Raw genomic sequence first — 12549 nt, 5'->3', positions numbered from 1 at the left:
GGCGCTAGTGCAGCCACCTGGGGCCACAGAGAGAGGGCCTGCTTGGGAGAGGCAGAGCAGGGAGCCGCAGGGAGCCTGCATGCTGACCTCTGACCCTGAACCCTGACCGCTCCATGTGCGGAAGAGAGGACGCCCTTGGTCTCTATCTTCTAACGGGCCCACTGTGGCCGCAGAGGGGACTAGCAGGCCAGGGGGCATCTCTGGCCGCCTCTTGCCGGTTCCTGCCAGAGCACTGGGTGCCTTCTCGTCTCCGTCCCTGCTGGAAACGCAAGGAGGATGCAGGTTCAAGGGGCCTGGAGGGCACCAGGGGGCCACCCCTGTGCCCTGGCTCTGAAGTTGGCCTCGGTGGGAGCTGGGGGCACAAGCACCCGCTCCCGCACCAGGTGAGGCGATGGCTGTGGGTCCCCCCCATTTAGATGAATCCCGGCAGCTCTGCTAGAGGGCCGAAGGACCCGGAAACATCCGGAAACCAGAGCGTGACGTCTCAGTGGGTTTACGTGGGAACGTGTCAGCTCCAGTCCCAGCGGCGGCTGTGTCTGGGGCCGCACATCCCTGCTCCCGCCTCAGCACACGGAGTTGGGATCCTGCATGTGACCCCTGCCTGCTGGCTCCGGGTTCTGGCCAGAGTCCAGCAGTTCCGTGAGCCTGGGGTGGGTTTGTGGGGTGCTGGGTGCTTACATGACTCTCGCTGTAGCTGACAGGCCCACCTAAGCCTCACAGCCTCCTGCACCCGGGGCTTAATCCCTCACGGCCCTTGTAAGGGAGGACAGAAACATCCTGGGTGCCACCCAGGGGTCAGGGCTGGGTGCTGTGGGGACATAGAGCGGATGGGTGAAAGAGGGGGCTCGGAGAAGAGCTGCACAGGTGTGCGAGACCCCCTGGGCTGGGGCGCTCTCTGCCTGGGGGTCGCCTTAGCCCCCGTGAGTCCCAGCAGTCCTGTGAGGAGATGCGGGGTCTCTCTCCTGCTACCGAGGACTGAAATGAGGGTCCGGGTACACAGAGCCGGGCCTGACTCTCACCGGGTCGGCAAGAGGCGCTTCAGCGGGACCTGAGGTTAAGGACTTCTGCTCAGTAATGTGGGGGAAGGGGCTGTGGCAGTGAGGGAGGCGTGGCCACGCGGAGGGGCGTGGCCACACGGGGCGTGGTCTTGTGGAAGGGTGTGGCCGCATGGTGGGGGCGTGGCCACACAGAGGAGATGTGGGGATCCCGGGATTCAGGCAGAGCTGAGCTCAGTCTGATGTGTCCAGGGGGTGCTGGGGGTGTTGGCGCGCTCGGGGGAGAGGCCTGGCTGGAGTGGGGAGATGGGGGTCTGCCTGGACAGAGGCTGGGAAGAATTGGAGAGGCCACAGGCATGGGCACTCAGTCCTCTGGGTTCCACGTGGCCCTGCCCCTGCCTGGTTCTCAGCTGGGCAGTAGCAGGCCAGTGCTCCCCCCACACCGTCTCCCGTCCCCCATGGCCAGGTGTGAGCTGGGGGATCAGGTTCAGGCCGGGCTCCCGGGGAGGGAGGCACCTCCCACCCAGACCCCCACTTCCAGCTGTGACTGGCTGGTGGAAGGGACACCCCAAGGAGTGCATGGAGGGTCTCGGCCACTGCAGGGCTGCCCCTGGCCCTCTGCCTCCCAGAACGCTTTGCACCTGACGGATGGTTCTGGAAGCACAGCTGGCAGTTACAGCATCTGGCTCAGGCACCGCTCACGGCCAGGACTGCCTGCCCCCACCATCTGGCTCTCGGGCTCATTGCCCCCCCAAAGCTGTCTCCCCACGGGGCAGCCCCTACTGCCCGCAGCCACTTACACATGGGCTTCAGCTGCCCGATGAGCTCCTCCTTGGTCCATTTCGCCCACTCCTTCTTGTCGGTGTTGATGGAGCAGAGGATGGGGCCGCAGGGCTTGCCGCAGTCCTCGATGGCCGGGACGTTCAGGTAATGCACCAGCACGATGTCGGGGTTCTGCGGGGACAGCAGGAGGACAGCAGCGTTACCGCAGGCCGTGGCCCTGCCCAGGGCTCCCCAGCCGCCAAGGGTCCCCCACGAGCACCTGCCTCTGTGGGGGGGGCAGTCACTGGTCTTCCTACGGCTGATTCATGGGCCACTAAGGGTCACATGCGAGGTCAGCGGTACCCGGGAGCAGAGGGGCTCCACACCTGCTGCTTCCTCATCCCGGCTTACGGATGCACCCAAAGGTGTCCCCGGCCCCCTGCTTGCTCCCCTGGGACGTGGACTGCCCACTGCCCAGGGGACCCCAATTCTGAAGATCACAGCCCTCTGCCTTGCAGCCCAGGTTTCCCCAGAACCTGACGCCTCTTTGGCGCTTAAGTACGAAGACGGCTCTGTGGGACCAGGGGGGCACCTGGGGCGACCCTGAGCAGCTCTGCTGACACGGCGGACAGCTTCCCCCAGTCCCAGCCCCAGTGTCCCCAGCAACTGGGGGTCTGGGGGCAGCAGTGTCCCCGCAGTGGGCATAGTCTGTGAAACCGCCAAAACCCTGAAGGCCGATGAATCCCGGAGAAATCAAACACCAGCCAGGATGGGAACCAGCCCAAAGGTCCAACAATAGACTGGCGTGGACACGGCTAGAGGCTGGACACAGGCGGGGCGGGGCAGAGTCAGAGGGCGGAGGACAGCACTGATAGTCTGATGGTCTCGCTACTCCCGACACAGAAGGACAGACAGCAGACACCCCGAACCATGGCAAACCCTTGCCGTCACCAAGCAGAGGGGGTAGAGGGGTGACATGGGGTCGGAGGCGGAGGGTCACGCGGGCATTCTGGGGACGGCAGGGCACGGTCACTGTGTACATCGATAGCCAAAGACTCCCACGCAATCCTAATGACCCAAAGTATAATAAACAAAATCTAAACAAACAAATAAAATCGAGCCCAGGGGGCTCACGCAGAGCCGCTGCCTTGCAGGCTGGAGGCTGAGAGTTCCATCTCGGCAGTGGTCCCGGCGGCTCGGTTCTTTGGCATTTCCGGCGCACCACAACCAAGGGAGCACTCCCTGGTCCGGGAGCCCCTGCCTCCTCCTCCAAGAAGCTTTCCTAGAAATCTCTTCCTCCCTGCGAGGGCAGACAGAGTCAACCTAAGTGTCCACGTGCCTGTCCTTTATTTCCTTGAGCACAGGGACTCCGGCAGTGATGGTGCACGGGTGTTCGTGTAGCCACAACCTGGCAGAGGGTACAGCAGCGCTCCAGTCCTGCCCATGGCAGACCCATGTCCCCTGAGGTGTCTGGGGAGGAGGCAGGGAGACTGATGGTTGGCAGTGAGGGACGTGGAGGACATGGAGGGACCCGCGGGGGGTAGACCCGAGTGGGGGACAGACAGAAGGGGTAGGTGGGGGGGTGGGGGGATCAGGCCCTGGGGGGGTAGACCCGGGGTCGGGGCAGACCCTGAGTCAGGGGTAGACCTGGGGGGGGGCAGACCCGGAGTGGGGGGAGGGGGAGCGAGGATCAGACCCTGAGTGGGGTCCCACCCCCCCAGCACCCAGGAAGTCTGACTTCTGGAGTGAGGCCAGGCTCCCCCCTCCCCCCCGGTTCTGAGGTGCAAGGCTCACCCCTGGTCGGGGCTTCAGGTCCCCCAGACACACGGGGTTCTCCCCTGGCCCACGGCTGCTGGGGTGAGGGTGTCAGCGGGGCAGGGATGGGTCCCCCATGCAGAGAGGGGGCTGTGCCATCATGCAGGAAGTGGTTCCGGAGCACGGGACTGTGGGTCTCGGCGGAGCAGGCGCCGGCGCGGGCCACGCACTTGCAGCTTCATCAGCGCTAAGTGGTCGATAAATCAGGGTGGCGCGGGGCCGCTCCTTCCTGGCTCCTCATTAATCTCGTGCCAGTTCTCATGAAAAATGAAGGTGCGGGGCTGGGTGGCGGGGAGGTGTGGGGTCCCCCGGGGAGCACCCCAGTCTCTCCCGGTGCCCCCCTCCCCCCGCCACGGTGGGCGGGGAGAGCCGCCACCAGCCACTCGGAGGCTCCGGTGCCACCTTGGCACCCCCCCTCCCCACCGTGCCTTCCCCGAGTTCTCCGTCTGCTTGTCAGTGGCTGCACGTGGGCACAGGAACACGGTGGGCGAGTGCCGGAGACGGCCGTGCCCACTTGGCAGGGGAGAACAGGGGCTACTGGGGAGGGACTGGGGGCAGCTGGGCACCCTTGGCCTCCTGGCAGGCACAGACCCGCGTCGGGGGCAGGGCTCCCTCTGCTGCGGGGAGGGGCAGGGGATTGGGGCAGGAAGAACCCAGGCAAGTCCGAGTTCCAGCCGGTTCCCTGTCTCCAGGCTTCTGGCGCCCACCAGGGCCCGGGAGTGGAGACCCCAAGCAGAGGAGGACATGGACAAACTGCCCCCCCACCCCAGGGCCAGGGTGCCTGGAGGTCAGAGGTGGGAAGGGGACACCGGACCTGCAGGGCACGCCTTACTGTCACCCGCTTCAACTCTCACCGGGCACCTACCTGGCCCTGCTTGGGAGGGGGCTGGGGGCCAGCAGGGGACTCTGGTGCACCCAGGTTCTCCTGTCCCAGGGCTCCGTGGGTGGGAACCTTTGTAATTTGAGCCAATTGAAAACATGAACTCACAGAAAAAAAAAAAGGCCCTCCCATCGGATCCTGGTACCCCCACCGGGTCCCCCCAGATCTGCCAGAATCCCTGACTCAGGGCCAGGAGGCAGCCCCAAGCAGGGCCGCGTGTGGCCTCAGAGTCCAGGGAGCTGGCCAGATCCTGGGTGGGCACAGGGTGCCCTGGCCGGGCAGTGGGCACCCCCATCTCCACACCGGGATGTGTCTGTTGGGACACCCTCCGTGGTCAGGCAGAGACTGGGGCAGGTGCCAGTCTGGAGCTGAGCATCTAGAGAGCTGGGGGCTGACCCGTTCCTGAAGAGAAATAAGGGAATGGGGGGGTGAGGGCAGGACCAGAAGGCAACTACAACGCTGCCAGGTGTGGGGGCATCAGTTCCCCACCCTGCTTCCTTCCTGGTGCTCCAAGGAGCTAGGGGTGCAGGGCGGTGCCCTTCCATAACTGAGATGGGATCAAGTGCCCTTCTTGCAGGGGGCGCAGAGGCCAGCTGCCCTGGGGGGCTCAGCTGGGCCCCCTTGAAGCCTGCAGCAGGCTGGGACGCCTGGGAGGGAGGTGGGGGCTTCTGGCTGGAAGGTGGGACTCAGGGAGCGCTGAGCACAGCTGTCATGCCCTAACTGTCGGGCTGAGGGTCACTGTGAGGTGCTGCCACCTGGCATGGGTGTCCAGAGCCACACCTGCTGCCCAGGGGCTCAGGGGCTCAGGCTGGCCAGCTCGGTCATCTTCGGCTGGACAGGGCGGTGCGGCAGAAACCACAGATGATACCCAGGTCCCGCCCAGACAAGCTGCCTGCTTTCTAGAAGCTTCTGACCCAGCCCTTCTCCAGTCTGACAGTTGTCACTGTAGAGACTAGCTGCACCCGGACAGCTGCCGGCCAGGACACTCGGGGCCAGCCGTCTGAACGAGCTGGGGGCGGGGGGAAGAGGGCAGAGGTGAGGGCAGATGGCAGGAGGCTCGTCTGGGTCACTCTGCACCCAGTCAGTGGGGACGGGCCACGAGAGGTCAGCGACGGCGACGTGAGTGGCAGGTGGGCCTGACAGGGGGAGGGGTGGGGAGGCCCATACAAAAGCCCAGAATGGAGGGCTGGAGTGATAGCACAGCGGGGAGGGCGTTTGCCTGGCGCGGGGCTGACCCGGGTTCGATTCCCAGCATCCCATATGGTCCCCCAAGTACCGCCAGGAGTGATTCCTGGGTGCAGAGCCAGGAGGAACCCCTGAGCATTGCTGGGTTTGACCCAAAAAGCAAAAAAAAAAAAAGGCCCAGAATAGGGGTGCTGGGCCCGGGGTTCCTGGTTCCCCAGGGCCCTCTCCAGAGAGGCTGAGCCCAGCAAGGGGGGCCAGGCAGGGTCACTGCAGTCCCCGACTTTTGTCCGGGCTGTGGGTGCAGCGGCGAGGGAGGGCCTAGGTGGGGAGGGAGGTGCCCAGAGAGCAGGGGACAGAGTGTGACGCGTCATCTACGTGGACAGGGCGAAGGAGGAAAGGGATGGTCTTCCCACGGCTCCCGAAGACTCAGGGTTGGGGGCTCCTGAGCCCGCAGGGAGGGGTGTCAGCACTGCACGAAAAAGAGCAGAGACGGTGCCCGGGAGCAGAAAGAGACGGTTTGAGACGAGCAGGCTGCAGCACTCGGGAGGAGGTGACATCAGACAGGGCTGGCAGGAGTCAGGGGGGAGGGCACCCTGACCGCGGGTCACGGCGCTCAGCCTGCTGGTGCCTCCGATGCCCTCAACTCTGCCCGGTGTGGGGCTGTGACTTGGGATGGCCAGTCAGGGCCCTGCGAGCTCGAGCTCCGGGATCTGTGAGTCGCAGTCAGAGACACTCAGGGTGATCCCCTGGATTGGGCCAGAACCCCCTGGCAGGGTCAGGGTGACGCCTGCTTCCCTGGTAGACTGGGACTCGCGTGGTGAAGCCCAGGACTTCCGAGGGCGCCGAGGGCCTGCACATGCAGTCTAAGGAGGATGCTGAGCTGGAGGAGGAGAGCAGGGTGCAGAGACAGGTCTGCATGCCCCAGGGAGGTCCCTGGAGCCAGCCGCGCCTGCAGGCCGACCTCCTTGAAGTTTCAGTTATCTGAACCCCTGATATTTCCTCTTACCCTAAAGTTACTGCAGGATGAATGTTTGATCGCACCAACCAGAATGAGCACCAGCTGTCATGCTTTTGTAGAGTGTCCCTTGGAGCACATAACCACCACCACCAAGACCACCGAAGGCGGCACACGCAGCAGCTGCATGCTGGACCCTCACGGCAGCCCTCCACACCAGGATGCAGAAAGAGTGAGAGAGTTTCCAGGGCCGCCTCCTCCGTCCCCAGCCTCTCGGATGCCCACACGGACACAGAGCCCAGGTCTGAGTGGGCGCGGCTGCTCCCCGCCTTGAGCTCTGGGCAGGTCTAGCAGGTACCACACAGGGCGCAGGGCAGGACCCACTCGGGAGAGAATCCCAAGTGTCAGTGAGACACCACCCCTGGGCAATGCCTGACCCCAGGAAGGTGCAGACTCGAGAGGGCAGGGTCGCCCACCCCTGGCTGCGTGCCCGGGTTGGTGCCCGAGCCCACAGTCGCCCAGCTCCCTTCCTGGCTCATGGCCAAGGCATAATTCTTCAAGACAGGGGACCCTTCCTAGGCGAATGTCACAAATGATTTTCAAACGCGGAGGCATCACTCTGCCCAGCTCCCGGCAGCGTCCTGGGAGCGCCAGGCCCGTCCCCCGCCCCAGCCCACGGGGCACTCACGCTGCTGACAGCATTCCTGGCCCTCTTCCAAGAGCCAGAAGGAGACAAAACCGTGTTTCTTGAAAACCAGTGTCGTCCGAGTGTCCTGGCTGGCGAGAGTCCCCCACCCTGCCCCCCACCTCGCCATCCGGCTGGAAGCGGGGAGTTCGGCCCAAGCCTGCGGGGTTCCAGCACCCCCGTGGACACACTGCACCAGGATCACGCCTCTAGGAGTCCCTGAGGAGCCTTTGCCCTCCACAGCGGGCTTGGTGGGGGGGTGGGAGATTTGGGGCTCATTCATCCCAACTCCTCCACTGCCAAACTCATCCCAACTCTTCCATGGCCAAATTCATCCCAACTCCAGGCTGCGACTCTCCTAGTGTCTGCATGGGCTTGGGAGGGGGATGGGGGGATGAGGACCCCCCTGAGCCTCGGGGTTCAGAACCAGCTGCCTGGAGCCAGGAGAGCTGGGGGGTGGGGTGGGGTGGGGCTCAGTAGGGCCACTATGTGGCCCAGGGGTCCTCCTGATAATGCCCTGGGTTGCTCCAAGTAGGGAGGTCAGTGAGGCTGTCCTTGAACAGGGGAATGGTAGGACCCCCCAAGTTTCTGGGGACGACGGGGAGGGCGGGATTGGCGGGTCATAGGGCTCTGAGGTCTGGCCACAGAGCAGCAGGGGCAGCAATCACTACTGCTGGGGGCGGTGGTCTTACACGTGACCCGCACGCAGGGCTAGTGCTGTTTGGTGCAACAGTGGGGAAGCCTGAGGCCACCCCCAGGGGTGCTCAGCCTCCCCCAGACCTCGTGCTGGAATGAGGGACGAGGCCTGTAGAGACCCCGATGGGGAGCTGGACCAGGGCTGTAGGGCCACCAGAAACAGGGGGCAGAGCTGGTGGCCGGTGGGGGCAGGAGGAGATGTGTGGCCCTCCCCGGCCGGGCCACTGTCTTTCTTAGCTTTTTCCTTCTTTAGGAAAACTGACCATGGGGGGCTGGAGTGATGGCACAGCGGGGAGGGTGTTTGCCTTGCACGTGGCCAACCCAGGTTCTGCGAGCCTGCCCTGTGAGCGGCCCAGTCCCTGCTGCCCTGACATCCTCAGGATAATGAACGGATTCCGGCTGTGCCCGGAGAGGTGCCAGGCTACTGAATCCGCCCCATCCCCAACTCCTGAAACACTCGGCCACACACGTGGCCCCGTGGCACCTCCTGGTTCCACAGCACCACAGCCCAGGGGAGCAAACAGAAGGGGAAGTGGGGCAGAAGCCCACCCGCTCCTCGAGAGAAAACAGCGACACAGACGCCCGGCGACCCCTCAGCAGCCCCTCAGGCAAGGCCGTCAACAACCCCCTTGTCAGACCCGTGTGGCAGCAGCAAAATGGGGTGGATGATCTTGGGCCTTGAGGGAGGAGACTTGGGTTGGCCTAGAGGAAACTGGCATTGCTGGAGGGAAGGTCACAGTGGAGGTGGGGTTGCTGTGGAACCCTGCGTGCCCGAAATGACTCATCAGGAACCACTCTGTGAATCATGGTGTTGAAGTTAAGTTTCAAGAAAAGCCAACGGTGGGGCTGGAGTGATAACACAGCAAGGAGGGCATTTGCCTTGCACGTGGCCGACCGGGTTCAATTCCCAACATCCCATATGGTCCCCGGAGCACAGCCAGGAGTAATTCCTGAGTGCATGAACCAGGAGTAACCCCTGTGGATCGCTGGGTGCGACCCAAAAAGCAAAAAAAAAAAAAAAAAAAGCTGATGGCTCACTCAGCCCCTCCCTCCCCTCCCGGTGTCTCTTTGATGGTGGGTGGGGGCTGTGGGGCTCAGTGCTGGGAGCCGGACACTCCTGTTGTGCCTGCTGTGCTGCGGGGACCCCAGGTTGGGCCGACTCAGGCCCACGTGAGGGGGTGCGGCCGTGTCAGGCTTGAGGCTGCAGGAGCGCCCCTATGATCCACTCCCACCCCTCTGGCTACTCCCACTTCCTGCCCTGCCTCAGGGACAGGAAACAAGTGCTTGGGGCGGCCCCTGAGCACAAGAATTTTTTGGTTTATTTGAGAAAAGAGGGTGTGGGTCCCCCACTCACCCTCCCAGTGCTCCTGTAGGACCCACATCTAGGAGAGATTCCCAGCTGGGGTGGGGGAGGTAGAGATGTCTCTCATGGGGTGTGGTCAACTCACTTCACTCAGCTACTCAGTCACTCAGCACTCGCCTGCTCACTCTCCTACTCACCTACTCATTCCCCCCCCACACACTAATTTATTCACTCTCTCCCCCCACTCACCAACCTACCCCCGACTCATCACTCATTTACTCACTCACCTACTTACCCATTCCCCTGATTATCACACACTCACTCTCACTCACATTCACACTCACCTACACATTCATTCACAAACTCACTCTTACTCACACTCACACACTCACACCTGTGCACTCTCATGCTCTCACACTCTCACATACGTTCACTCACACATTCACACTCACACACTCATTCACCTGCACACTCATTCACACTCACGCGCACACTCACACTCACATATTCTCACACTCACCCACACACTCACTCTTATACACTCATCTCACACACACACTCTCACACTCACTCACATTCACACTCACATTCACACTCATTCACCTGCACACTCATTCACACTCACACACACACTCATGCACACACACTCACTCACATATTCTCACACTCACCCACACACTCACTCTTATACACTCACTCTCACTCACACACTCATCTCACACACACACACTCTCACATACACTCACATTCACACTCACACTCATTCACCTGCACACTCATTCACACTCACACACACTCATTCACACACTCACACACACTCACTCAATCACATATTCTCTCACACTCACACCCACACACTCACTCTTTTATTTATTTATTTTTTGCTTTTTGGGTCACACCCGGCGATGCTCAGGGGTTACTCCTGGCTTATGCACTCAGGAATCACTCCTGGCAGTGCTCAGGGGGGCCATATGGGATGCTGGGAATCGAACCTGTGTCGGCCATGTTGGCTGCGTGCAAGGCAAACGCCCTCCCTGCTGTGCTATCGCTCCAGCCCCCATACTCACTCTTATACATTCACTCTCACACACACTCTCACACACGCTCACTCTCATGCTCACTCACACATACAGACGCTCACTCTCACTCACACACACTCACTCGCACGTACACTCACACACACACACATGCTCACTCTCACTGACATATGCACAAACTCACTCATTTACGCCCTCATTCATTCATTCACTCTCATTCATCTACTCAGTTCCTCCATTCCTCCCCGGGTGGTGCAGTTCATGCAGGGGCCTGAGCTCCAGCCTCACTTGCTCTGGAGCCCGAGGGCGACCCTAGAGCCCACTGAAGGGCACAGAGCCGGGTGCTGTGAGGGGAGAGTGGGTGCCAGGAAGCTGGAACCCTAGGATGGACTGGGTTGGGTGAAACCAGACCCGGGCCCATCTGGGGCACACGGTTGAGGGCCCAGGAGAGAAGGGAGAGCCAAGGGTGTGGGCTGGGGGATGGCGGGAACTGAGCCCCTGGGTGTGGTGGGGAGCAGCGCGGGTCCCTGCTCGGCTGCCAGCTCGGCCGGGGTCCAGGCAGGCTTAGGAAGTGTTTTGCGAGCACGGGCCCATGTGCAGCCCTCCCGGATCAAGCCTCTAGTGGGGAAAGGTCCCCAGGTCTGGGAGAAGGCCTCGCCCAAGAGTGAGCCGGGATGAAACCTGCTGTTGGCCCATTAGCGACAAAGTCACAGGGTGGAACTTGTTTAAGGCTCGTTCCCAGCAACAATCTGCTCTGTTGGCGCTCTGCTGAAGGACGGCCCTGACGACGGCTATAATGAAGTCAGCTGCTTCACGCGCGGGGACTAATTTAGGAATTAAAATAAGACAGAAAGAGTGAGCAGATCCGTCATCTTGTCTGCAGTCAGAGGCCGAGAGAATGTGTGCCTGGAGCCTGGCCTTGGCTGGCACCCACTGGGTGGCACCCACAGCCTCGGCCCTCTCCACCCCACACCCTTGCTGTCCCCTGGGGGGTGGTGTGCCTCCCCAGTCAGCACCCAGCAAGGCCCGCTGCCCATCGGCCTGTCTTCACAGCAAGCACCCAGGCCAACGGTGTCCCCGGCCACAGTGTCCGGGCCTGCCAGGCCTATGGCCCCTGTTTCAGAGATCACTCAGGACCCCCGAAATCTACCTTCAAGTAAATAATTGCACCCAAGGCTACTCCCCCCCCCTCCACTCCAGTGCCTCCCTGGAGCAGAACCTCACTTTGGGGAACTGGACCCAGGGCCTGACCAGGAAGGGCCCCTTCAGCTCAGACTTTGCAGGTGAAGGGCCCCTCGCCCACCGGAAGCAGATTGCTTGTGGAAAAGCAAAGGTGAGAACCAAGGTCACACAAGGTCACCTGCTGAGTCCTTCCATGTCTCTCTCTGCGCCAGGGGTGCCAAGACACCGAAGTTACCACCCCTTCCTCCGCACCCCCGGAAGCCAGGGCAGCCCAGAGCTGCTCCCCAACATCCCTGGATGCCCTGGGGTGTGGAATGGGAGGGTGGTCTGAGGGGCCCCAGCCTCATCCCTGTCCCAGTAAGGTGGTGGCGGGGCCAGGCCCCAGCTGGAGAGGGGCACCCCTGAAGGCTTTGCCACCACCTCTCAGCTGGTGTATGAGGACAGCCAGCTCCGAGGCAGGAGAGAACGTGCCGACGTCGGCCCTCGGGGGACCGGATATCCGGCTGCAGGCAGCACTGGGGTGTGGGTGGCTGGGCGAGCTTTGGGGAAGTTGGAGGGAGTTTGGGCGTGTGGGAGGTGGCGGGGGGGGGGCGCTCTGGGTCATGGGGGCTGGGCAGACCTCATCGAAGTGTGAATTTTGGGGGTGCTCCGAGGTGTGGGAGGGTTGAGGGGTGCTTGGGGGCCCTTGCTGCTCGTTATATCTGGTCCTGCTGGCTTTCTGGGCTCGCCGTCCAGCCTTCCAAGGGCTAGTGGGGTCCCGCCTCCTCCCGTCATGTGTGAAGGCTCCCAGGGTCTCCCCAGCCTCTCCCCTCCACTTTGCTCACTTGGCCTAGCCAGGAAAGATGCCTCTGGCCCCCACTTCTGTCCAGGCCAACATGATCAGGGTCTGATTCCCACCCAGAGCCGCGTCCCTGCTGAGCCCCGCTCTGACCCCACTGGGTCCTGGTCCCAGACGCCCTGGAAACGCTGCTCGGAACCCTCATCTCCCCTTACTCCTGGCTCCTTTCTGGCATGCGTCTTTCTGGGGGTGCTCCTGGGAGGAGGCAGCGGTGGC

The 12549-nt window shown here is 62.5% G+C and overlaps 1 protein-coding gene across 7 annotated transcripts in view; it reads right to left on the bottom strand.

Annotated features, from left to right (window-relative positions):
• The window catches only part of CAMTA1 (calmodulin binding transcription activator 1), a 544421-nt gene that overhangs the window by 73321 nt on the left and 458551 nt on the right, over positions 1-12549 (bottom strand). For all 7 annotated transcript variants that reach the window (XM_056125179.1, XM_056125175.1, XM_056125178.1 and 4 more), the window contains one exon: positions 1796-1949. In XM_056125179.1, the coding sequence (XP_055981154.1) occupies positions 1796-1949 (154 nt within the window). The remainder of the gene's footprint in view (positions 1-1795; positions 1950-12549) is intronic.

This window comes from Sorex fumeus, unplaced genomic scaffold (genome assembly GCF_029834395.1).
Source record: "Sorex fumeus unplaced genomic scaffold, SorFum_2.1 ptg000054l, whole genome shotgun sequence".
Lineage (NCBI taxonomy): Eukaryota > Metazoa > Chordata > Mammalia > Eulipotyphla > Soricidae > Sorex > Sorex fumeus.
This window is presented reverse-complemented; position numbering and strand designations above follow the sequence as displayed.